The sequence below is a fragment of the Gallinula chloropus genome (assembly GCF_964237585.1).
Source record: "Gallinula chloropus genome assembly, chromosome: 3".
Lineage (NCBI taxonomy): Eukaryota > Metazoa > Chordata > Aves > Gruiformes > Rallidae > Gallinula > Gallinula chloropus.
In genome coordinates, this window is record NC_140087.1 from 20,797,805 (window position 1) to 20,822,559 (window position 24,755).

General features: G+C 38.0%; 1 protein-coding gene across 2 annotated transcripts in view; it reads left to right on the forward strand.

Moving 5' to 3' along the window:
• RNGTT (RNA guanylyltransferase and 5'-phosphatase) overlaps window positions 1–24,755 on the forward strand; it is a gene marked incomplete at both ends in the record, with an annotated part of 184,240 nt that overhangs the window by 87,732 nt on the left and 71,753 nt on the right. Inside the window, one exon of one of the 2 annotated variants that reach the window (XM_084262183.1) lies at window positions 2,460–2,528. The exons of the other annotated variant lie outside the window; for it this stretch is intronic. Within the exon in view, the coding sequence (XP_084118309.1) occupies window positions 2,460–2,528 (69 nt within the window). The remainder of the gene's footprint in view (window positions 1–2,459; window positions 2,529–24,755) is intronic. 2 annotated transcript variants of the gene reach the window in all.

Genomic DNA, 24,755 nt, shown 5'->3' on the forward strand with positions numbered 1-24,755 from the left:
ATTTCCCTAGGCTAACAAGTGGAGTCAGGTTAGAATCAGAAAGGTTAGGATTATTTGCGTGTTGTGACATAGCAGGTTGATGTGAAGGTCGTGTGAAAGGACCTTACCCAAACTATTTTGTAGAATGTATGTAGTGTGACTTGGCAGAGACATTATACTGTCTTGGGTTCTACTTAACTCTCATAGCAGTCTGTGTGCCCATGAGGGCTTTTTCTAAAGGCAAGGGAAAAGTACAGTAGTACCTACTGGGGATTGAATGACTTCATGAATGAAGTAATATCTGAAAACTCATCAGAGTCATGTTGCTTGCTTCAGAATTACAGAAACATTAATAAAAGCCTACTAGCATTATGTGGAATCTGTATGCAACCATTTTTTTCTCCTATTCCTGCTGATTTCTTTATTGAAAAGTATAGAGAGCTCCACTTACTATTTTTTTCAATTATCCATTCATTGTACAATTCCACTCATTCCATGCAATTACATCATTCTTTTCATTAGAGGAATATTATTAAATATAGGGGGAAAACCTGAATTAGTTTTAAAATAAGAAAGGAGAAGTAGTAACCTGTAGTATGTGTATGTGGTTTTGCAGCGTTCACAGGGCAGCAGGAAGCTGCAGGAAGTGAACAAAGGGTTTCACAGGTGGAAATAAATACCATGAGGCTACAAGGAGTAGTGTGCTAGAACTACTGGCCCTCGTGTATCATTTACCCATCTTCCATAAAATGTCATTGGGATGCATTGCAGTTTATCTGATTCTTGGCAGGCATCCCAGCTAAGCAGGTGTGCCATTTATCATGGTGTCAATTAAAAAGGATGGTACTGTTCAAGTTAATTAGAAATTTTAACATGTATGGAAAATTTGAAGATCGTTTCTAAAAGATGAACCATGATATCTGCATTTTAAATTCATAAAACCAAAACCCTTATACCAACTATATTTTTAGTGTCAAAAATATTTGCTTATCAGTCAAACATTCCTTTTCTGCTCATTCTCCCATCATTCCAAACTTTCTGCAATATTCAATAGGTATATATTCTGCTCTTCACAAACAACCTCTAGCTTAATTCTGAAGAACACGTGTCTGGGAAGAAACAGACAAAGTTTCCTCCTTTCCTCCCTTTCCCCCCAAAACTGCTAATCCTTTCTAGTTAAAAAGTCTGTTCTAGAATGTTATCGTTGAAGTAACTTGTAATTGACCTCATGAGAGGGAAAGCAGAATAACTGGGAGCGCAAAGCTGCTACTAGATGATCTCCAGAGGTCCCTTACAACCCCTAATATTCTGTGACTCTATGATGTGGCTGTGGGGCTTTTGATCCATTTTGTTGAGGAGCTCATAGGAAGATCCAGATGTTAATTCTCAATTCCTTTCATACTTTTGCCATTTACTGAGGGCATAGTTTGATACTTTTATTTGAAGAATTTAGTGGGTCATTGAGTTAAGTTGGACTATACAAAGGAAATAATGCAAAGTAACAGTCTAGGCCAAAATATTGCTTTTTAAAAAATCTGATTTGCTAAGTTCTGTATTTGCTGTTTTATGACCATGTGGTTACCTTATACCAATTTTACCAATTTTTCAAATGTTAGTAAAATGGCCTACAAGTTCAGAAGAGACTCTTTGTCTCTACAGTAAAACATAAATTGAAATTATTATAAAGAGGCATTTTGGTAATTCTCCTAATTACTTAACAGTTGTAGTGCTCAGTGGTTATTTGCTTTTCCTTAGGCAAGTAATAATTTAACATGGAAATGTATCATCAATTCTTGTAACTGTCGACTAGCTGGTTTCATTCATTTATATAGTTAGATGTTGTTTTTTTCCTCTGGTAAATACCATTTTGATGGATGTATTCACCTCTATGTGGAATTCCTAATCTTTGAAAATGTAAAACAGAATATTCAAGATCCAAATTAATTCAGTTGTTTTGCAGTAGTGTAGTTCTTGTACTGCACTGTGGCCTAGTTAGGGGGCCTGCCAAACAGGAATTTTGAATAGAGCCCTGAAATACTTTTAAGTACATATTTTCAATCTAAAGTAAGTGCTACTTGCATGTTAAAGTGGAAAATGTTTGTTGCTTGTTTGTTTGTTTTAATTAGTCCACAAATCACTCTGGTGTCCTATATCAGAACTGATTTGTCTTCCTATTTCAGTGTATACAAGCGTTTTGTTTTCTCAGTATTTCTTTTTGGACAGAGGCTTTTAAAAAAATATATTGTAAGGGTTCACCTCCCTGAAACTTGTTTGAACCTTGAGTATTCTTTGTTAAAAAAAAAAAAAAAAGCTTTCCATGGTGACATTTCCCAAGTTCTAATGTTAAACCATAAATAAGCAGTTTACTAGCAAATGATTGCAGTAGGAGCATCGGATCTGCTTTGATGTACAGTCTTCTAAAAAAAGTGTTTCTCTGTGGGGAAAAAAACCAAAAAGATTTATTTTCCTTTTGTTCACAGCTCCTGGAAGGAAGCTTTGCTAGAGAAGTTAGCCACGAAGTGGATGGACTGATATTTCAGCCTACAGGAGTAAGTAGCTTAAAACTGGATTTTTCTTCCTTCACTCTCACATGAGATTCTCACACTCCTTCCCCACTCATCTTCCCATCTACTACTGAATGTTTTGTTTCAATCAGGTTTGCTCTGCAGTGTTGGATCTGAACCTTCATGGTCCTCAAACTGCATGAATTCAAGTAATTACAATGTAGTTTGTAGTACGTGTGACTTTGGATTAATCCACGGTGGTAGTTTTCAGGAATCAGCTCATGGTCCTTCCTGCATGTGTGCTACAATGTGCTGCTCAAATAAGGAAGGATTTATTTTTTTTCCTGAGTTCTGTGAATCTTTCAGCCCGTGATTTGAGCTCTTGGGTTACTTTTCTTTCTCAAGGATCTTCAAACATGAAAATTTTAGTAAAATTTGTAACTCGTGTTGTTTTAGTGCAGTTAAAGCATGATACATTCTCAAGTTGTGCCTGCCAGTATAAAGGTATGTGACTGGGGTGGGGAGAAGTCACTAAAAGAACTGGAGATAACCAGAAAAAATAACATAATTGGTTCTCAGGCAGGAAAGGTGGTTTTAAATAAAACCAGTAACATGGCCTTATGCATCCTACTCCTGCTTCTCTCGACTCTGCTGCAATGGATACGCTTTGATGTGTATTGTATATTGGCACAGGTAGTGACTGTGACATCATCCATGTTAACTTCTTTCATAGCTTCCAAAGTAAGGATTTGGTTTTATTTTTTCAATCTTTTTTTAAATTATTTCAAGTTTGACAGATAATTCTACCCTGATACTTACAGCAAACCCTTAGTTTTCCAGTTGAAACAGTTTTTTCTGGTCTAGTTTCTATATTGTAGATCTTAGAGTGATGACACTCCCATCTAGAAAGAAGGTTAACCTCTCTTCTCTCTTGTGTGTTCTACATCAGCTTACCACAAAATAAGTGAGCAATTAGACTACATACCTTTTTATTTTCAAATTCAAAGCAAAACCATTAGGGTAAAGAAAATGCATACTTTCCTAAGAAGTCCTGATGTCCTCTTAGAATGTTGTTAAAGTCTAAAGCAATTGCAAAGGTTCTTAGAACCACTTTCCTGAATAGTAAAGGTTAAGCTGTACAGAATTACCACAGCTAAAAGAATTTTGAAATTACCTTTTCTACTTGAAATGGAATTACTGAAGAATGTGCCTCTCTGCTGTTGTTAGAGGAAATTAATATCTGATGTGTTTTGTGTTTCCAGAACTTGTGTTTTCTGATTTAGCATGCTGAGAAATTTATAACCCAACAAAAAACTAATTTTCTTGCTTTCATCTTTAAAATATGGCATATATTTGTTTAGTCTAATTTAATGTTCAAATTTCAGTATTATTTCAGGATTTATGGAATGTAAATTTGTTGCATCTGTTATTAAACTGATTTTCCTAGATTAAGCAATGTGCCATTTTCTCAATGGCTTTTGTAGTTGAGAAAATATAAATAATATATTTAGAGCCAAAGAAGTTATTGCAGGCCTATTAATTGGGAATTAAGTATTAAAGCTGATTAACTGGAAAGAGTGAAGCTGATGTAGATAGCTGTGATACTGCTTTTGTATTTTGTGTGATACAGAGGGCATAAATTAACAGGCAGCAATACAAGGGCAACAGAGTACATAACAATGCATAAATGGCCCAGTGAGAATACTAAGAAGAAGAGCAGGGAAATTTAAGAGTGTGTTTGGGAGCTCCTGAATTCCCATGTGCATTTTCAGAAGAAGGAAAAAAAAAAAAAAGGAGACGGGATTGGAGCAAAATCACACAGAATGATAAAGTGGCAGCAGAGAAGGATGCATGGAATGTGATCGTTTACAGGCAGGAAAATCTTTGGGGAAAAATACCCATACTTTCCTTAGTTTAAAGAGTTAAAGCAGAATGTCGAAGTTAACTAATTTTAATCTAAAGAATGTTGAACTTAGTAGTTCGGTATGTTTGAAAGTCTTTCCTGTGGTGGTTTTGGTATCTTTTCCCCTCTTTACTCAGAGGTGTTCCTCTTGATCTCTGGTCTTAGATGCAGACATCTAGACCTCAGTATATGGATGTGTTTCCTGCTAGCTATAGGCAGCATTGGTCCTCAGAGTCAGTACAGATGGAGAAAGGAATATTTTGTTGTTTTGAAGTATGGTTTTAATTATGACTTCTTATAAAAATCATGAAGTTATTTCTGAATAGGAATTGTGCTTTCAGCTTCTGAGAGCTCAGGGCTTTCTCACTTTCCTTTTGGTTTTGAAGAGATTTGGCATCAAGCGCTTGTGAATTAATTCAGCTTTTAAAAATTGCCAGGCTTTAATGCAAGGAGATTTGTGAAAAAGTTTTACTAGCAACTTTAGAGCTCCAGTTAGGTGTATATATAATAGGGTTTATTTTCTTACATTGGTCTTCCTATCTGAACTCATAGTATGAATAGCAAGATTCTTGTATTGAAGCAGAAATTGTTTTGCACCGTGACTGGTGATAGTAGAAACAAGGCTCAGGAATAAGGAGATTGTTTTCTGCCTGAGCAGGTTAGCTTATTTTGCAAGGTTGTGCTAAATTATTATTCATAACTAATTCACTGTTTGCCTGAGTTACACTTACATCGGTTATTGCCCTGGGTATACCAAGTACTTTAATTCCACAATGACAACTGAAAGGCAGTGAATGAGGCCTCCCTCCTTCTCCCCCTTCTTCCCTTTCCAGAATCTGAAAGCTGTTACAGATCATGAGAAGAGCATGCTTAGTGGAAGTCATGGAGGCTTTTGCCTTGTTTATAATTTAAGAATGCTTTGTAGGTGATTTGATATGGTGTGCTTCCTAGTGCCCTCCCTCCACATCCCCTGCCTTTACCTGCAGTTCTTTAACAACTCCATGGTGAGAGACAAATAAAAGACGTTTTCTTACTATTGTTTCTCTTCTTCCCTTTGTACTCTTTTCCTTTTCATGCATTGTCTCTCTCCAATGGCCCGTGTCCCACATTCCTTTTGATTTCCCTTTTGTGTCGCTTCTCCCTAACGCTTCTATTCCCTACATCATTTGCCATCCATTTAAGATGCTACCGATATAACTCCCATGTGGCTAAGTCAGCTCCATTCCATCTGATCAGCTTTCTGATCCCTCTACATGTAACAGGTTGGCAGAGCAGGGACCGAAGCTAAGTGCTAATTAGGAAGAGTGAAACAGGCCAGCAGGAACCTTCATGGACAGGTATGTCACCCTGTGATCACGCCCCAGACAGCGAGTCAGTTAGTTTGCAGGTAAAAGGCAAACACCTTACTCACAAATTCTGAATGCTTGTGTAAAGACTGGAAGTTTTCAATCCTTTTTTCTAAAAGGTTACTTCAAAACAGCAAACAGCTTCTTACATTTGTTTTAGAACACTTGCAGTTTGCCAACCCGTGTGTTTTTAATGGAAATCTCAAAAATGGCCTCTTATCTTCTGATGGCAGAATCGGCGTTCTGACCTCTGCCCACTCATCAGTGAAATTACTTCTGTTATCTGCCGTGTAAATCATACCTTTCTGAGATATCTCAGCCTGTCTAATTTTCATGCTAGCAGTCTCTTAATAACCAACTTCCTTGCTGGCTAGAACTATGATTTTCCCTTGCTTGGGGACAGGATGTAGGAATTAGAAAGCCACCTCAAAAGGAGGCTTGCTGGCCGTCAGTTAGGAAGGCCTAATAAGAGTTTGTGAGCATCTGTGGAAAGCTTGTATGAGAATTTATTCTCTTTTGTTCCATCTTTTTGCCTCGTGATGTTTTTTGCTCTTGCTCAGGCTGATTTTTGTTGGTACTTCTCCATGTTCTTATTTCGGATGAGGAATAAAGTCCAGTTATGTGGGTTTGGGATTCTTCCGGGGAACAGTAAGGGCAGCTGCCGAGCTCTGTTCTTCTAAGATAACTGTTATTTTAAAGAATGGCTGAATTATTTAACACATAACTCTCCATACTGAATATTAACAAAAAGCTTAGACTATAAAATGAAAGGAGAATAATGAACAGGTTTTTATTACTGACTAACATTGCATGAGTTTTTAATATATCTTCCTTCCCCTCTCTTGGCAGACTTTGGTGGTGATCTGAAATGCTTGGTTGCCTGTTAATTATTTGTGCTATTCCCATTGTATAATAGGCTGTGTTATTTTCTGTCATTGTAAAAGTTCATCCAAAATCACTGAAGTTAACACTGAATGAAATATTGCCAAAAAATACCACCAAATAACATATCTCCCAAAGGCCACTTTTTGTTTCATTAAGCAGTGCTGGTTTCTCCTAAATAATAGTATATAATTGGTAAGGCTTTTCTTCCATAGTACATGTGTCATTGAATCCAATGTGAATTTTTAAACATAGGCCAAGACAGTTGCTGGCATGTTGCTGAAACTCAGGCATCTTGTTTGCCAGTGATGGGACATGAGTTATTATTAAGTATTTCTATTGCAATAGCAAGAAATGGCTTCAGATAGGCTCAGATACCATCTCAATTCCAGACCTGGAATGTATAGGCTTGGGAAGAATCATATAACAAAAATTTTTGCTTCTAACAAATACACAAGTTTCTGAATTTAGCTCTCTGATTTTGTGTTGGGATTTGTGTAAGGTTTTGAGGTAGTGGAATAGAGTAGAATATTTCAGTTGGAAGGGACCTATGATGGTCATTTAGTCCAGCTGCCTGGACGCTTCAGGGCTCACCAGAAGTGAAGGCATGTTGTTAAGGGCATTGTCCAATTGCCCCTTCAATGAGTACAGGCATGGGGCATTGACAGCCTCTCTAGGAAACCTGTTCCAGTGTTTGACCACCCTTTGGGTAAAGAAACGTTTCCTCACGCCAAGTGTAAACTTGTGCAGCTCTGACCTGTTCCCTCATGTTCTGTCAGTGGATACTGGGGAGAAGAGATCAGCACCTTGATTCTTCAACATAGGTGCTAAAATTGCCTGATCTATTTTTTTTTTTATTATTGTCCAGTTTGCAACAGAAGGGAAGAGAATATGGAGAGAATAATTGTCATCAGCCTTTGTGATGACCCACACTACTAAAACCTTTCATGTACCTCTGTAACACCTCATTGCTATATATGGTTTCCTCTACAAGAGGAATGTTCATCACCGAATCTGTTCCTAGTCAGGGAGTGCTGTTGTCGTGTCAGCACGCACTCTTTGTGCTGTTGTAGCTCTTCCTTTAACAGAGAACTTGCTGTCAATCTCCTTAAATGCCACAGATCTTTACAACTCTCTTCTGCCTATGAATAGTTGTTATATTCAATTTCCATGGCAATGTTCCTTGCAGTTCGTCTCTTCAATAGCTAGTCGTATCTCAAATATACCATTCCATCATATGCTTTATGAGCATCCTCAATTTTATTAGCAATGCACAATATTTCTTTGAGAGTTTTTCTGAGACTATACAAGTAAAATTTTTATACCGGTTCAAGTTTGTCTTTGCTGTCTTGGGGTGATTTAGTTTCTGTCTTTTTCTGAAAACTCAGAAAGCTAGAAATTGAAGAAAAAAATAACAACATAAATGCTAAATTGTAACACCAATAAATAAGGCCTCATTACATTAATTGGAGCTAATTTAATTCAATTCTTAGACTCCTACATAAAAGTGCCGTGATTTTTTGAACATGGTGCATTTTTATGTTTTCCACTTAACTTTCCAAGAACCTGACATAACTCACACCTCACAAAGTTGAACATTTCTTACAGGTACAGACTCATAGTGTCCACACTATGGAAAAAGCTGAGGGGGTGAATTTAGTAAGAGAGTAGTGCAGCAAAAGTTTTCCTTGTTTAACTTTCTGCTGCTGGTCCTCTAGTGCGTTTAGAGGTGTGAGGTACACATTACCTGCCAAAATTGTTTAACCTGACTTTTTTTTTATGTCTGCCTGAATAGGTATCAGTGCCTTGAGTCTGGGTACTTAAGGAAAGCCTTAGTTCTAATTGGTATGTTATCTCATTTGTTTGCTTACGATCTGTGGCATTTGATGTTTGCCGTTTTCTCAGGCAAGGAACTGCATGTATGGGAAGTATCTAAATAGATTCTTGAAGTTCTGTCATGCAGTTTAATCATCCTGCCTGCTGATGGCATTAGGCAGGAGACATCTTTGTTGCATTTTACATTATGTGTACTAGTCATCCTTGGGATTGTCAGCTGACATTCCTATGGTGGTGGCTGTGTATATGTTGTTTAGGAGAAGGAAAAAAAAAAAGCTTTTTTTGTAGATGCTGCTGTTCTAAATGTTAGGAAAACAAAGATGTAGTGTGTATTAGGATAGGCAGAATCATGCTTCAGAAGGGCTTTCAAATATGGGTTTTGCATATCTTCTTTGTTTCAAAGCTAGATGCCAGGGGGCTTGTCAAGTGCACTTCTAGCAGCTATGTCAGACTGCACATATTTTTTGGCTAAAAGTAATAAATAAATGTTAGGAATATATACTGAAAATGTGATACTTGGGTGAGCAATTGTTCAGCTTCTGCAAAACTTACCTACTTTTAAGAGAGCAAGTCTGTATTCCAGAAATTAGCTTAAATGATAGGCATGGTGGATCAGCTTTGATAAACAGATCACTTTGGTGGCTAGATAGGGAAGGCTGGGAGAGGTGTTCTTCTTTGAATCAGTGAGAACTCTTTGCTGAATCGTCCAAGGAGTTGATTGCACTCTCGATCTTTAACGTACAACGCCGTTAATGAAGTGCTCAGCTATCACCGTGGCACTGTTCCTACTCATCCTGAATTTTACAGAAATCTTTCCAGGATTGGGAAGTTTGTAGCTCAGGAATGACTTGGAAACTGGAAGATACAGTGGAAAGTATTTTAGCAACACTCTTTTCTTCGGTTCCCATAATAGTTAACAATAAGCAGAATGTCTTAGCTGTTCACTGTCTATCACACTACCTATATAGTTCATCTGTGCTCTATCAAACTGGAAAGATTTAGGAAAATATCTGGAAGTACTGCCTTGTTGCAATTGTTTTCTCCCAGTACTTTCTCCTGTACGTGCCAGAACAAGACAGCCAACAGACCTATCTTTAAGTGTCCAGGAAGATACTTCATGAAATGTTCCTATTTTTTTTTCTTAGTCAGGAGCATAGCAATAAAGCAGAAATAATGGGTTTATGTTAAGGCAGAATATTTAGCTAGATCTTCATCCTACTGTTTGAGTGGAAGCAGTAACCCAGCATTTCAGGAAGATGATACATATACCAAAGATTTGTGAAAACAGGGTTGCTTTCAGAGGAGTATTGGTATTGACACTTGCATTGTGGTATCTGGATGGCCAAAATAGTTAACATAAACCCACTTTATTTAAGAAGTAAAATTGCTTATTTTACATTACTATATTACCCATGGTTTGAGATGTTTACTGGGTCACTGTTGCTAAATTTGAAATTCACTGAATCACAGAATATCCTGAGTTGGAATGGAACCATAAGGATCATTGAATCCAACTCATGGAGGATCAATATCATGGTTGGGTAACTGAATTTTTATAATTATCAAAATATATCTTTTAGTTGCTAGCAGTTATTATCAGATAAATCTTTGAAAGTAACTGTGTCTATCTGGTGATAACACATTTAAAGTAATCATATGTACTGTGCTGGGCAGAACATAACATTCACTGCAAGGCTTAGAGGTGCCTGTGAAACAGTATTCTGTATTGAGGAGGTACAACAGAACACAGGTGTGATAATTTGATCTCATTTTGGCTGACCATAATTTGAGTTTGAGTTATAAAGGTAGTCCCTGTTCAGCTCTCCTAGTTTTTGGCATTCTCAAAACCAAGTCCATTAACATAAGATTAAAATTTAGTCTTGAGCTTGATATGAAAACTATAGTTTGCTTTTAAGAAAATTCCGTTGTCTTTCACTAACATGCATGCTGAATAGTTTAGATGTGATTGAATCATATGGCTTATACTTTTCTAAGTACAGTTAGAAGGAAAACGTCCAACTTCATTGCATAATAGTAGAAGATGGAAACAAGGAATGAGTGAAACTGCTTCTGTTACTACTGCAGGTATTCCTAAAGCAAGAGCTGATTTTCTGTTAACACTGCTAGTTGTGTTTCTGGAATGAAATTCTTTTGTTCTCCATGTTACTCTGGAAGCTTTCCACTGAGGTAGAGGAATGTAGAACTTTGACATACTTGCTGATTTGTTCTGAAAGGGGAAAATGAGTAGAAGTTTTAACTGGAAATAACCTTGACTTCTGAACTGCAGATGTTCTGTGTACTTTGAATTGCTCATTAAAGGAACCATTAGTACACTTGTTAAATGCTATCTGAAAACATTGACAAGTTTGAACTGACAAGCAGTAGGTTGCTTGTTTCCAAACAATGATCACTGGAAATCCCAAGAAGATCTTGTATCTGTATATTCATCCAACCACTGAAACAAAACATGTGGTTTATGTAACACAGGGTTCTCTGGAGAGAGCTGTTAACTTATGAGAGCAATTAAAATGTGTGTCTTAGGGACTTGTCAGATTGTGAATTGATATTGCCATTATTAAGGGAAGATATGGCTTATTCTGCTGGTAATGAGGAAAACGACAACAGAAGAACAAGAGATTATTCTGAGTAGTTCTGGAAACACTCTGCTATTTAGCAAAATGTAAGTTCATCCCAGGGTCTAGTGCTCATAGGATGAGCTCCGAACAGGTGAAAAAAAGCTTTACCACGTGGTAGCACAACAAGAGTTTCAAGGTTGTTCTTTGTGTCTTGTAGATGAAGAGTTCTAGTTTTCTATTTAAACCTGTTCTACAAGATGGCTGATGTGCTTGGGGTTTTTGTTAGAGGAGAAAAACAACACTCTCTAAAACAGAGTGCACTACTATTTCCATGTACTAAGACTGTAGAAAATCTACATCTCACATCTGGTGATCAGGTATACAAACAAACCTGAAAACTTTCTATGTCATTTTTCTGATGAGGGATATTGGTATGGGGGTTTTTTTGCATTTTCAGGGAGCTTAAGTAATACAGTCACGATGCTTTCATCATTATTAGAGGATTTGTTTTAAACTTTACATTTCATTAAAATATTTGAACCAGAAAAGAACATGAGTGCACTCTTTGTAATTTGCATATGAACCAGAACAACCAGATGAATATTTGTTCACATTTCAAAGGACTTCTGCAGGATAAACTCCATTTTCTATGCTTGCTGTACGTGTATATGCAAAGGCCAGTATTTTACTTGGAATAATACTATGGGAATTGTAGTGATTTTTAAACATTTGCATTGCTGCCCCTTTTCAGTTCCTGGATGAATGGGCATGTAGCACCATGTGCCTTGCATCCAGTAACAGTCAGATAAATGAAACTTAGCATTGATGATCAGATCAGAAAATAGACTCTTGACTGTCATCATAGAATAATACAGATAGTTCACAAACAGGACCTAATTTGTCAAATAAATTGTTCATTGAAAATGATTCCCATGGGGCAGATTGCTACACACCAGGATGGTGCATCTCTGTGGAAAGCAGTTGCAATGCTTATAGAGTCTTCTGGTGGGTTTGAGAATGTTGGTTGCTGGGTTGGTTGATAAAAAATGTGAACTTCTGTATAAGGGTGAGTAACAAGGCTTTCTTAGCTGCAATTCTGAATTGTGTTGTTTTATTCTGTGGTTCTTCTGTGCATTTCATGTGAGACACCGTCACACATCAGACAGTTGTTGCACCAAGTCACATAATGTAGTGGGAACTAACTGTAATATAATTATTCTTTATGGTTTTGGTGGTTTGACCCTGGCTGGAGGCCAGATGCCCACCAAAGTTGCTCTATCACCCTCACTTTTCAGCTGGACAAATGAGAAAATATATATTGAGAGGCTTTAATACCACATGCTTGTGAACTATGCATGTTTTTAATAAATCTTTACAGCTGCTAGATATATAGAAAGTTCTAGAACAAATTACAAATGAAGACTGAAATTAAGCTAATACTATGTCTTGGAGCATGTTGGAAATTAGTGTGGTTAGCTACCATACCAGGGATGATGTTACCATGGAGAGAGTTTCTGTTTCCATGACATTTACTTGCATATTTTGCTAGGCCTTCAAAAGAAGTAGGTTTGTGTCCTCTATCAAATTTGGTGGATGTTATTCCATTACTTCTGAAACTCTGCAGTATCTCACTGAAAACATATTTTAATTAATTTATTAGGAGTATTAATGGCCACTGGATTGACCAGGAATAAAAATAATTGAAGAAAAATGTTTTAAAACTTATAGCATCCAGAACACAAGGGTTTTTTTAATAATATTATTTCCTAGATTGGATATTCCAGCTTGATTTTTAACTGGATATATACTCCTCTGCTTGTATACATTTTGGTTAATGAAAAAAATCCCACCATAGCTAGTAAAAAAGAGTTTCACTGGTTTTAGAAAAAAAAATGTATTTACCTGTATGGGTAATAGCTTTATACTGTGAGATCTGCTCTGTACTGGACTGGAATTTTGGATTGCAGTGAAAGTTTATATCAGGTTGTGATGTAGCCAGTTTAAGAATCAGCCATTGGCCTGGGGGTAAGTTACAAAAGCTGTTTCATTCCTAGGGTGAAAGAAAGGTTTATGAGATGTGAAACACTTGGTAACTATCCATAAAGGGGAGCTTCTTTAGTAACCCTTAAGGTGATGTTGTGGTAATCTACAGGCAGCTTTTGCTTTTCTCCTGCATTGAAAATTTCTGATTGTGGTCACATATAGTCACAGTTGTCTTCTGCAAGACTCCATGTGCAGGTGGGTTTGATCACGTTGCTTTTCTGGGTAGTGATGGGCCACCTTTAAAAGGTGCCTGCCCAAATGCCACAGGACAGACGTCTGTCCATCTACTAACACAGAGTTCAACAGGTAGACGAGGTGCTTAGGAATATGGTTTAGTAGCAGACAGGTGTGGTTGGACTTGGTGATCTCAAAGGTCTTTTCCAACCTTGTGATTCCAGTGGTCCCCAGGCACTTGACTATAAGGAGTTAGGGAATGATACTGGCTGTGCATTAAATTTCGTTCAGTATTCTTATGCCTCCCCTAAGAAAATTATTTGCCTTGTGTTCCTAGTGGGCAATTGACTGTCTGTCCCTTTGTATACCATTCCTATGTTCTAATTATCTTTTAGTGTCCTAGAGTCTTTTTTAAATGGCCTCTCTTTTCAGCCAAGTTGCCAGTGGGTGTCTAAAACATCAATCCTTTGTGGTACCTTCTTTGGAGCAGATTATTCTGTAATAGGTCTGTTTGCAACAGTTACAAACAGCCCTCAGGATGTGAGGTGATATCCCTTTTGAAATGCATGTTGCTCAGAACTTTTCCCAATTTCACATATTGAAAACACAAATACATATGCAGTTGAGGGAGAAATATTTCCCAAAGCCTGAAAGCCTGAAATTTGTCTATTTAATACAGCTAAAATATCTGTCCACATCTTTTAGCATTTTGGTAAATAAGGAATAGCACTTCACCTGGTATCTTTCCTCAACTTCCATTACAATCATTGTTATAGCTTTATTTGAGCCAAGATGTCTTTGGTTTCTGTTTGAACTGAATTTCCAGATCTTCCTGCCAAAACCAGTACTGCTGACTCCCCATCTCCTAACTGTGAAGGGTCATGTTCTTTGCCCAGCCTTTAGAATAATTTCTTTTCAAGAAGTAGCTTATTAAATGCTTTTGGTTTATAAAAGCCATGCTCTGCTTCTGTTGAGGATGTAGTGCAGAGCAGAAAGGTTTTTACAAGACAGCTCGTAAAACACGCGTGGTACTTACCGTACCTGTGTCAGGAGAGGTGTAGCTCAGTGTGGGTCTCTAAGCCTTAGTGGAGATCCATGACAGGTGGATGTGTTCACTTTGCTGCCATCTCATCTCTGTACCTCTCCTCTTTCACTCTGCTGTATGAAAATTTTTGAAGAATTCTGTTAAAGTTGTTCCACAGATAGGATGACGCTTCACAGGCATCTAGTTTATTGGCTCAGAGTTCATATCAGCATGCTTATTATTATCTCTTTGCATTTTAGTACCATTTACATTAGAATGATAAGCTTACTTTATCTTGGAGGGGGGCAGAGATTTGCAAAATATCTTCCAAATGTTGTCACAGATTCTTGCTTGAGCCAGTGATGATATTTTTCTCCCTAAACCAGTTGTGATGGAGATACTAACCTTTTATGTTCTAGTGCTTAAAGAAAGGACTGTTGTCTTTTGATGGTATTAGCAGAAAGGATGCATGGGAAACTGTGTCAGTTAAAGAACCTTTTAGAGGGATATCAATTATGAAAAAACCTACTTGTGAAGTGGCTTAGTTTGTCTGCTTTCTTGTCCCAGAATTGTCCAGTGACTGCACATCCAACATTTCAGTGTTCACTTGATGGATGCTGTTGGATTGGCCCCATGAGGAGCAGTTCTTTTTGTTAAGAGTCACAATTCTGTCTTTTAAACACATTCCACATTTGTTTGTGGAAAAGCTGTGCCTAACCACTCTTTCTCTTCCCCCAGCATTGCTTGTAGCAATGTTTAAAGCTGCTAAACCTCTTGACAGTTGTTTTTACAAATGGTAATTGACACTTACCCCCTCCTCTAATCCTCTGCACCTTCAGCTGCTTGCCTACTTAGAGCACAGCTACAATAAACAGGAATAATTAACGGAGAGGAAACGTTTAAGAGAAGGGGAAGGAGAAAGAGGGACAGAGACTGGGAGCTGCCTGAAATGCTTCTGCCAGTAACAGAATGAAAGGTCCCTGCCAGCAGCAGAGAAGTTGGAAGAGGTTCTTCACAGCAGTTGTTCAATCCCAGTATTCAAACTAGAGATCTCATGTTGTTTGTCCGATCAACATTTGTGTGGTTGTGCTGTGTAGAAAGGATAAAAAAAATAAATCTGATGTTTTGTTGTGTTTTCAAATTGGCTACAAGGCAAGGTTAACAGCCAGTATCAGAGCCGCTGCTTTTAATGGAGAGTGCTGCTCCCTCAGAGGGACAGCCATTAATCTTTCCACTAACTGGAGCCGACCTCTTATTTTTTTTTAAATAAAACCTACACTTCTTTTTTCCCTTTGCTCACAGGAAATAACTACCCTATTCAGCTTAACCTATTCTTACCCAAAACCACTGACTTTTAGCTCATAAATCAGAGCTACAAGGACTGGGTTCTCACAGAGAGTGGGCAGGACCCTTTCATTTTCTCCTTCAGCATGCTATGGTTTTTTTCTTCTTAGAGGAGGAGTTTTCCCTTCTCATTATCGAAATTGCTCTCCTGAAAATGCAGTTTAAAATTGTATTAGACTTGTAGCAGACTTGAAAGTCAAAATACATGCTGATTTTTTTCCAGTATATATTTTTTTAAACCCAGTTTGCTTTTCATCCCTGAGCATGTCAACTTGCTCTTTGCAAAGCCAAAACAGTGTGAAGCACATACTGAGCTCTTCTGGTTGGATTTATCCTCATGATGTGTGAATGTTTTCTTATGAAACTAAAGATGTAAAATACGGGATTTGCCATTTTAATCTACGTAGATAATTATTAATTTAATATGGTTTAAATTAATCATTCTGTAACTTATATTATTAGAAGATGTAGTTGAAAAGGCTAGATTCTGTTGTTTCTTATAAAATGCTGCAGGATTCAGTATTCCAAGCAAGACTCATAAATATTTAATTCAAGGAGATTTGTAGCCCTGTAAAATATAATAAGCTAGCCCTTAATGACAATTTTGTGTAACATACGTTTGGCAACATGTAGAAAAAAATCCTGCTGGCAATTCTGTGCATCATCTTTCATGCGTATCTGTTCAGCTCTAGGGGCTTTTTAGCTCTGGAATTAAAAAGAGAAATTAGAGTATGTCTGAGACCAGCATGCTGCAATTTCTTAGTTTGTACTTGTATGCTTTGCCTTATGTTCAGATTAGCTTAAAGCTGTAGCCCACTGTTTGCCTCTTGATGTGAGGCTGCTTTCTTTTCTTCAAGATTGGCATTCCTCAAGAATTATTTTGGAATACATTTTGGCATCTTTCTATTTAGGGTTGGTAGTTGTCGTTAATCTTCATGAGCTCTGAGGTGGTTTGCTGAGATACTATTCCTGATAAGCTGCAACGATAATCAGTTTAAGAAAAATGTCAACAAGACCAATGTTATGATGAAGCCTTAAATTTACAGGTCGTAGCTCCTGCAGATGTGGTCTTTAATACTGATAAATTACCCAACTTCCAAATCAGGTTATCGTAGTGAGTCAGCCGAGAGCACTGCTGCTCAGTTCATGGAGATTCTTTTGTTACACTGGGGATGCTTCTGCCCTCAGACTTCAAGCACTAAATACTTCCTGCTGATCCAGCCCAACTTTTGTGAGATTTCTAGGAGCCTTTGATCACAAAGTAACCAGCCACAAAGAAATAAGTCTTCTGAGAAACGGACTTCCCTCTCTCCCTCTCTCTCTCTCTCTCTGTCTCGTGTAAATTCAGTTGACTACATTTAAGCCTGAGTTGGGACAGAGGAGTAAAAATGAAAGGACAGAAGCTGAAGACATATTGGGGCTGTCAGGCTTTGAGAAATTAGAGGTTTAGGCTGATGTACACTAAGGTTTATACATGTAAAGAGCCACAAACAGTTAAGCTCATAAAACAAGTGGTGCATTGAAGCAACTGCACATAGCACTTTATGCAATGAAAATTAATGTTTTCTCCCACATCACCGGCTGCACAAAACTAAGGCGGTTTTTTCACAGTAAAACTGTGAAAGGAAGATTAAGAAGGAAGATAATCTCCCTAAGACTCTTGCAAAGATTTGTTGTATCTTTAGGGAAGAGGAGAAGATGATTAAGCATGGCTTTAGGAGACTAATAAGAGGGGGGAAAAAAAAAGAAGCGGGGAGGTGGGAAGCAAAGGAGAGGGGCCAGGAGTGCTTCACTACTCTCTGGTTGTCCCAACAGGTTACTTCAGACTCGCTCTTCATCTTTGGTCAGCTACTTCTGTGTCTGTGAATTAAGAGGTAATGTCTTAAACAGCCCTCGGGAGATGAATTTGGATAGAATCCTGTTAGATATACAATGGGAGGAGAAACTCAGCATTAAACCTAAAGTGTTATTAACTATGGGATGGTTTTGAAAAGCTTATTGAGGAAAAATTATGTCATTTAATGTTTCTCATTATATTAATTTCTGCTTAAGGCTGTTACAAAGCTTAGTTTGAAAGAAAATTTCAGCTTGGGAAGTAAATATGGTAGTACTCAGCAGTCATGTTGGCATCCTGGTGACAGAAGTTAGTGATACAACGTGAAATAGAGAGAATAGAATAAAGCAACAGAAGGCAAATTGAAGTATCTCAATTGTTTTTATTATTGTGCTAATTTTTCCTGAAGACTTAAATGACACATATTTAATGAGGTTATAAATACTAGGCAGTGAAAAATCATAAAATGACAAAATACTCAAGAGCGATATAAAACTAGTAAGTAGCAACCATGGGCCATCACCATTTCCTTTGACTGGCGACACTAGAGTTCTGTTGTTAGGACATTTCTCTCATCACCAAGCTTTTTAACAGATACTGTAACTTGTCAAAAGTAGAATTTAGAATCGAAGGCAGACACCAGTTCATCCACTGTGGACCATATATATTCACCAACAACTTGAAGCCATTTATTTTTTTCCTTTTTTGCTTTGGACCAAGTGTTGGAATTTGTAGTTCCAGTTCCATAATATTACGTGAAAGGACAAATACAAAGAGAGGTGACTGAGAATAGGTGTCTGCAGCTGAGAGTAATGTGGGGTGGGCAGGAAAAGAACAGTGAGTAATTTTGTGGCTGCTACATTCTTATTGCTATTAACATGGATATTTGGCTGGGAATTGAACTTCATTTATCAAATATTAATAGGATTAATATGTAAATGATGTTAGTTATGAAGAAAATTTTCTCGTATTTTTCTCCTTGCTTAATGGAATATTGAGGAAAGCGATTAGTATAGTTGTGAAACAAGATGTTTAATGAAGCTAGAGTTATAAAGCTAAATTAAAGTGCAAGAGCAGAAGACATTTAGCCCAATAATTACCGAAGTAGTCCAATATAAATATTGCAGTAACTTGAAGTTCAGAGACAGTTTTGGAAAAAGCAATTGAAAAATATCTATTAAAACGTTAGATTAATTTCTGCATACAGGTTAACCTTCTAAACCTGATTTGCATTCAAATCTTAAAATCCTTAATAGAAAGCATAATCTAGCACTATTTAAATGAAGGCATATTAGTAGCATGGTTTGCCTTTCAGTCTGCTGTGGCAGTTAAGCTTAATATTTTGGAAGTCATTTTGATTATAACCATTTTCTTTCTACTTCATACAGCTTCAGGTTGCATTTTCCTAAGAGACAAATTGTGGTACGATAACATTTTCACAATAAAAACTGCTACTTCTGGCTGACTAGTACTAATGTATTAAAAAAGTATCGTTTCTACTTAGTCTTTTAACTCTCTAATGGAAAAAATTCCAGAATATACACAAGTTATCTCGTGTTAGAACACAAGATAATTTTAATTTTTCTTCGTTTTTCTCTTGAAATGGAAAAATTGAAGAATTTACACAAATCTCTGTTACTACATGGAGTTAAAGCAGCATGGTGATTTCACTGTCAAGTAACCAGTTATTCAAAAGTTTGTTATCAGGAGTTGGCTCTATCGTTCTTTTGGCTTAGCTGTGGACATTAAATATTTGAGCTTAGCCAAGATTCCCGTCTTTCCCCATCTTTTGTGAGCTTTAAAAGTTATTGTGTACAGATTTGCTTTCTGTGGTGTGGCAGTAGTACATTGCATGATATTTGGAATTTATTAACAACCTCATTTTCAAGCAGATCAAATAGTTATTGAGCATCAGTGCATCTGTATTCTGATCGAATTGCTGAACCAGGCAAAAAGCTGATCTTTAGTGAGGACTGAAGATCTTTTATTGTTCAAGTGATTTGAACTTGTGATTTAGAGCACTAAGCATTAAAAGCAATTTGTATTATTTTCTTTTATTTTTGCTTCAAAGAGGGTTATTTTTTTCAAAGGGAAGATTATTTTTTTCCCCATCATCTTTTACATAGGGCATCGTGGTCCACATGTGTCCATAGTTAGACACAGGTCGTGCTGTGGTGAAGGACTTGATACAAGGTGAATAGAGTCTTTGCATGAGGTTAGAAAGCGTTTGGATCATGTTTTGGAGTGGTACAAACTTTGCAGCCATTTTGTGTCCTTAAATATTTTCCATTCAGTGTTTAGATTCTTTTGTTTTCGCTCAACTATGAAAATGCCTTTCACAAGTGAGAGGTGTTGGGAAAGTACTGGTGTTTACGTAGGAGTTTCTTCTAGCCTTGTTGCTCTTAACAGTACTTACAAGTCACATCTTCCTGCCTTTCTTTTATACACATCAGGGCAATTGATTCATATTTATAAAACCTTGCCTTCTTATTAATTTCGAGAGGTTATACAGAAATGATAGCAAACGTCTGCAGGAAAGAAAACAGGACTGGGTGATATTTGATATGTTGTTCTAAAGAATAAAGGAATCCTAATCATCTTTGGGACACTGAGTGCCATTCAAGAGATTTCATTAAAGCACCTTTCCTTAGTAGAATCTGTATAGTCAAGTACAATGCCACACACCTTTCCCTTGCTGAACTGTATTTGTCAAAGTTTCATCTATATGCATTCATTGATAGAAATTTCTTAGTTGCCTCTGAGTTTTTCAGACTTGCCAAACTTGATGAATCAATATTGTTCATACCTCATCTTGAGCATCTCATTGTTGTATGGGCTTCTTCTAATCAACTCGTGCTGCTTCTAGATGCGTATTTTAAGCACCCAGGTATGTTTCTCAGCCTTTAGAAATAATGAGCACTTAAACATTCAGTTTGTTGGCAACTGCTTGAAACAGTTTTGTAGGCTTGAAAGCCCTGCATGTAAATAACTTTTCCAATGTGGTCAAAACCATGAGTTGTTTGTTTTATTAAAGGCAATATAGAAGTCTAAATCAGTTGACTCAGCTGTGTTCACATGCATCAAACATTTTGTTAATATGACTGAATTTCTCTAAACAATTTTTGGGAAAAATGCTTTCTCTTGGGAGCAGTCACAGTTAAGCTTCTCATTGGAAGTAATTCGAAAAGTTCTGATCCTTAACAATCATTAGCACTTATAAGGCTAAATAAAATTTTCCAAAGGGTATAATTATGGTGTAGAACCTGATCTTAATCAGGCTGTATTTTTTCCCTGTGGTTCAGCCATCTCTTTGTGAACCTGGTTCAGAGTCTTTGAATGTTCACAAGGGATGTCCACCCTGTCCTTTGAACCTGGAGGCTTTTATTCTTGCTCCTTATTCTCCTTTGTCTTGTAGATCATCAGCATGCAAAGTAGCTTTCCCTGCATGTATGATCGATAATTCTCTGAAGTTGATTCACTTGTCACCAGTGATTGCCACCAAATACCATAAATGCCCCAGTGTACGGCATAGTTTGCCTTCACCTCCAAGGACGTTAGGGATGAGTCCACAACTCTCAAAGTGGTCTTCTGAAATAATCTGTTTGCCTCAGATTCCCATAAGAAAAGTCAGACTTTCTGCTCCTCAGCTAGGGAATGTTGTGGACCTGTGATCAGATTAGTCTATCTTTCTTCCAGTTCTTAGCGTCCTGCTCAACATACAGCAAGAAGGAGCAATAATCACATTTACCCATCAACAACCAAGACACTCTGGTGCCACGTTCTCTTTTCTTAGCTTTTTACAAGGCAAAGAAAATAAAATACATGGGGAAGAACGGGGGGTATTGCAGTGATGGTAGTAAAAGTGATGGGGAGGTAGTAAATTGCTTGTATGAGCACTTTGAGAAACAGAAGGAGCTGGAATTGAGGAGGGAAGCCAGAAGTGACAGAAGGCAGAATACTTTAAGAAGCTAAGTCATAGATTAACCGCTGGTGGGATAACTTACTTCAAGTAGATGTCAGCATCTTGTGTTTGTTTTTTTCCTTCCTTTTTTTGGTTTGTTTGTTGTTTTGGTTGGGTGTTTTTTTTTTTGTGACAGATAACGTAGTTTGTTACGAGGAAAGTTTTTAATTACTGGGTTGGGGGGGTTGGTGTGTGTGTCTGTTTACAATCATCATTTTCTTACTAATTCTAACATTTTCTGCAAACTTAACTATTTTCTCAGAAGGCCAATCATGTAGGCTAACCTGCATCATTTGGTCTTACGGTGGTGCTTGAATACAGCCAAATGTGGGCTGTCTATCTAGGAGCAACTGTATTAAGTCCCAGCTAAAGGTGTGATTCTGAAAAGAATTAGTTCAGCTAGTTATCAACACCTTTCATAGAATTACAGAATAGTTTGGGCTGGAAGTGATCTCAAAGACCATCTAGTTCTAATCCCCTGCCATGGGCAGGGACACCCTCCACTAGACCAGACTGCTCAAGGCCCCATCCAGCCTGGCCTTGAACACTGCCGGGGAGGGAGCAGACACAGCTTCTCTGGGCAGCCTGTGCCAGGGCCTCACCGCCCTCACAGGGAAGAGTTTCTTTCTAATACCTGTTCTAAATCTACCCTCTTTTAGTTTAAACCCATTAACCCAACACTTTTGTGTGTATACCACTGTGGAAATAAGCAGTGAAAAGAAATTGGAATGGTAGGTTTACTTGTGGTGTCTACTCTTTCAAAGGCTTTTGTGAAATTACACTATGAAGGTGCATACATCAGCCAACTGGAAAAATACCCATGCAGGGAGACTCGGTCATTTTATGTTAAAAAAGAGCTAGGCTTCAGTCTAAGGCATTAAAAACCTCCACTGTAGAAATATACATGCATCAGAAGAGGGGTGTCTGGCAGGGACAGGGAGGTGATTGTCCCTCTCTACTCTGCGCTCGGGAGGCCCCATCTGGAGTCCTGTGTCCAGGTCTGTAACCCGCAATACAAGAAAGATGTGGAACTGTTGGAGAGGGGTCAGAGGAACCACAAAGATGATCAGAGGGCTGGAGCAGCTCCCCTATGAAGAGAGGCTGGGGGAGCTGGGCTTGTTCAGCCTGGAGAAGAGAAGGCTGTGGGGGGACCTCATTGCAGCCTTCTGGTACCTGAAGGGAACATACAAACAGGAGGGGAATCAACTTTTTAAAAGGGTAGACACTGGCAGGACAAGGAGGATGGATTAAAACTAAGGGAAGGAAGGTTTAGATTAGATCTTAGGGGAAGTTTTTTGCAGAGAGAGTGGTGAGGGGCTGGAACAGGCTGCCCAGAGAGGTGGTGGATGCCCCGTGCCTGGATGTGTTCAAGGCCAGGTTGGATGGGGCTCTGGGCAACCTTGTGTAGCTCCAGGCCTGGAGGTTGGTGTCCTTGCCTGTGGCAGAGGGCTTGGAGCTCTATGATCCTTGGGTTTCCTTCCAACCCCTACAATTCTATGATTCTATGATTCTATGATCCTTGGGGTCCCTTCCAACCCATGCCATTCTATGATTCTATGCTACATTTTTAAGCACAGGTGTAGTAAATGGCCATGATAACCTCCCTAGATAAATGTTGTGATTTCTGCATGGCTTGCTATTTTTCATAAAGGTGTGCTGTAATTTTAATAGGAATTATAAGCTTAATACAAACATTATTGTGGTTTGGAGTAATTATAAGCTTGATATAAACACTACTGTTTGAGTTTCTCTGTCCAACGTGCAACAGAGCTGACTCAATGAGGCCAGTAATGGCTTCCAGTCTTAAAAATCTATGAATATACAATTGAGTTGGTGGTTGCCTTTCATCTTGTGGTTTCTTGGTCCATTAACGTGACTTATTCACATAATCTGTCAACACCGTTAGCAACTTCTGATTCTGCAGCACATCTGTCTCGAAGGTCTAGGCTGAAGTGATTCATTATAATCGATCCTTTTGGCTCCTTAAAATGATCCAGGGTCTGTAGTGCAGGAAAATAAAAATACATTTTGGGTAATCATTCTGTCTGTATGTTTACACAGCTGAATGCAAACTACTGGATTGGATATGGCAGCAGCTGCCCTATGGATATTAAGAGGCCTCAGCATTAAGTAAAGCTCTTCAGAGAAAACATTTAGCTCTTGTTTTCAGAGGAAACATTTAACTGTGTTTTGAGTGGGAAAGAGGAGCAGATTTCTTGTTGCTACAGGTTTGCAGTGGTTAACTTTTTCCTTTCAAATGAAAGCTTTAGCATCATGTTGAATACAATGTTGCTTACAAACAATTTATTTAAAACACAGAAGAATGCTGGTAATGGAAATGGGTGGATTTTACAAGAGAACAAATATTTCTTACTGTTTGTGAACCTGAAGATTTCGCTGCTGTTTTAAAAATGCTTTAAGTGTCTTCATCCTGGCAAGTCTAACTGAACATCAGAATATCATTTCTGTAATGACAGAAGTTTCTTCTTGGTGTTAAAATAGGAAATAGAAAGATAACTTCTTTGAAACTTAAAATTATTAGAGTTGTAAAGATTTATATTCAATATTAATATTTCATGTTCCAGGATACTTAATTGCAATTTATTGCATATTCAGTGTGGTTAAATGATAATGTCATTTATAATGTGGAAAATTATGTTTGATGAACTACAGTAGATTCCCAGTCGCTGTCTTGGGTAATGCCATCTCCTCCTACCCCATCTGCCCTCACTCCCTGATGGTATTCAACCTGCCAAATCTCTTGGGCAAGCATGGTTACTCAACAAATCTTGCCTGAGCCTTCTGTTTTTTCCAACCTTCTTTCTGAACTGGTGTTTGGCTGCAGCTGCCAGTTCAGCAGCCCTCTGGGTATCTTGCAGGGCTAGGTCTGACCAGTTTACTGAGGTGAAAGTATAGTTGACAAGTAGCAGCACTGTGCTGTTTAGGAAAAAAAAAGAGATGGGTTACTTGCTGGCTTCCTGTCATTTGGAGGTGGAAATAGTGAGAGCAGATGTGAAGGACAGGGAATGTAAGGTGGCCTGTCTGCTGCTGCTGCACTTTGGGAGGTTGGTATTTAATAAGCTTTAGGGAGGCAGAGCTGGCTCATTAGGCTTTGTAGCATAGTAGGACATCCTTGTCAAGGAAATATCCTCTTCCTGATAAGGCACAAACTTCTCTCTTGGTCATCCCACTACCTCTTCCTTCTCAGTTGCTAGGAGAAACAAACCATTTGTGTTGTCTAGACTTTCTGCTGAAGTTACTCAGTCTTCCAGGTGGGTGTCTTCATGGTGAGTCAAAAACACCCCACAGCCCTGACTGCCTGCCTAGAATGTAGTCTCAGAAACTAACC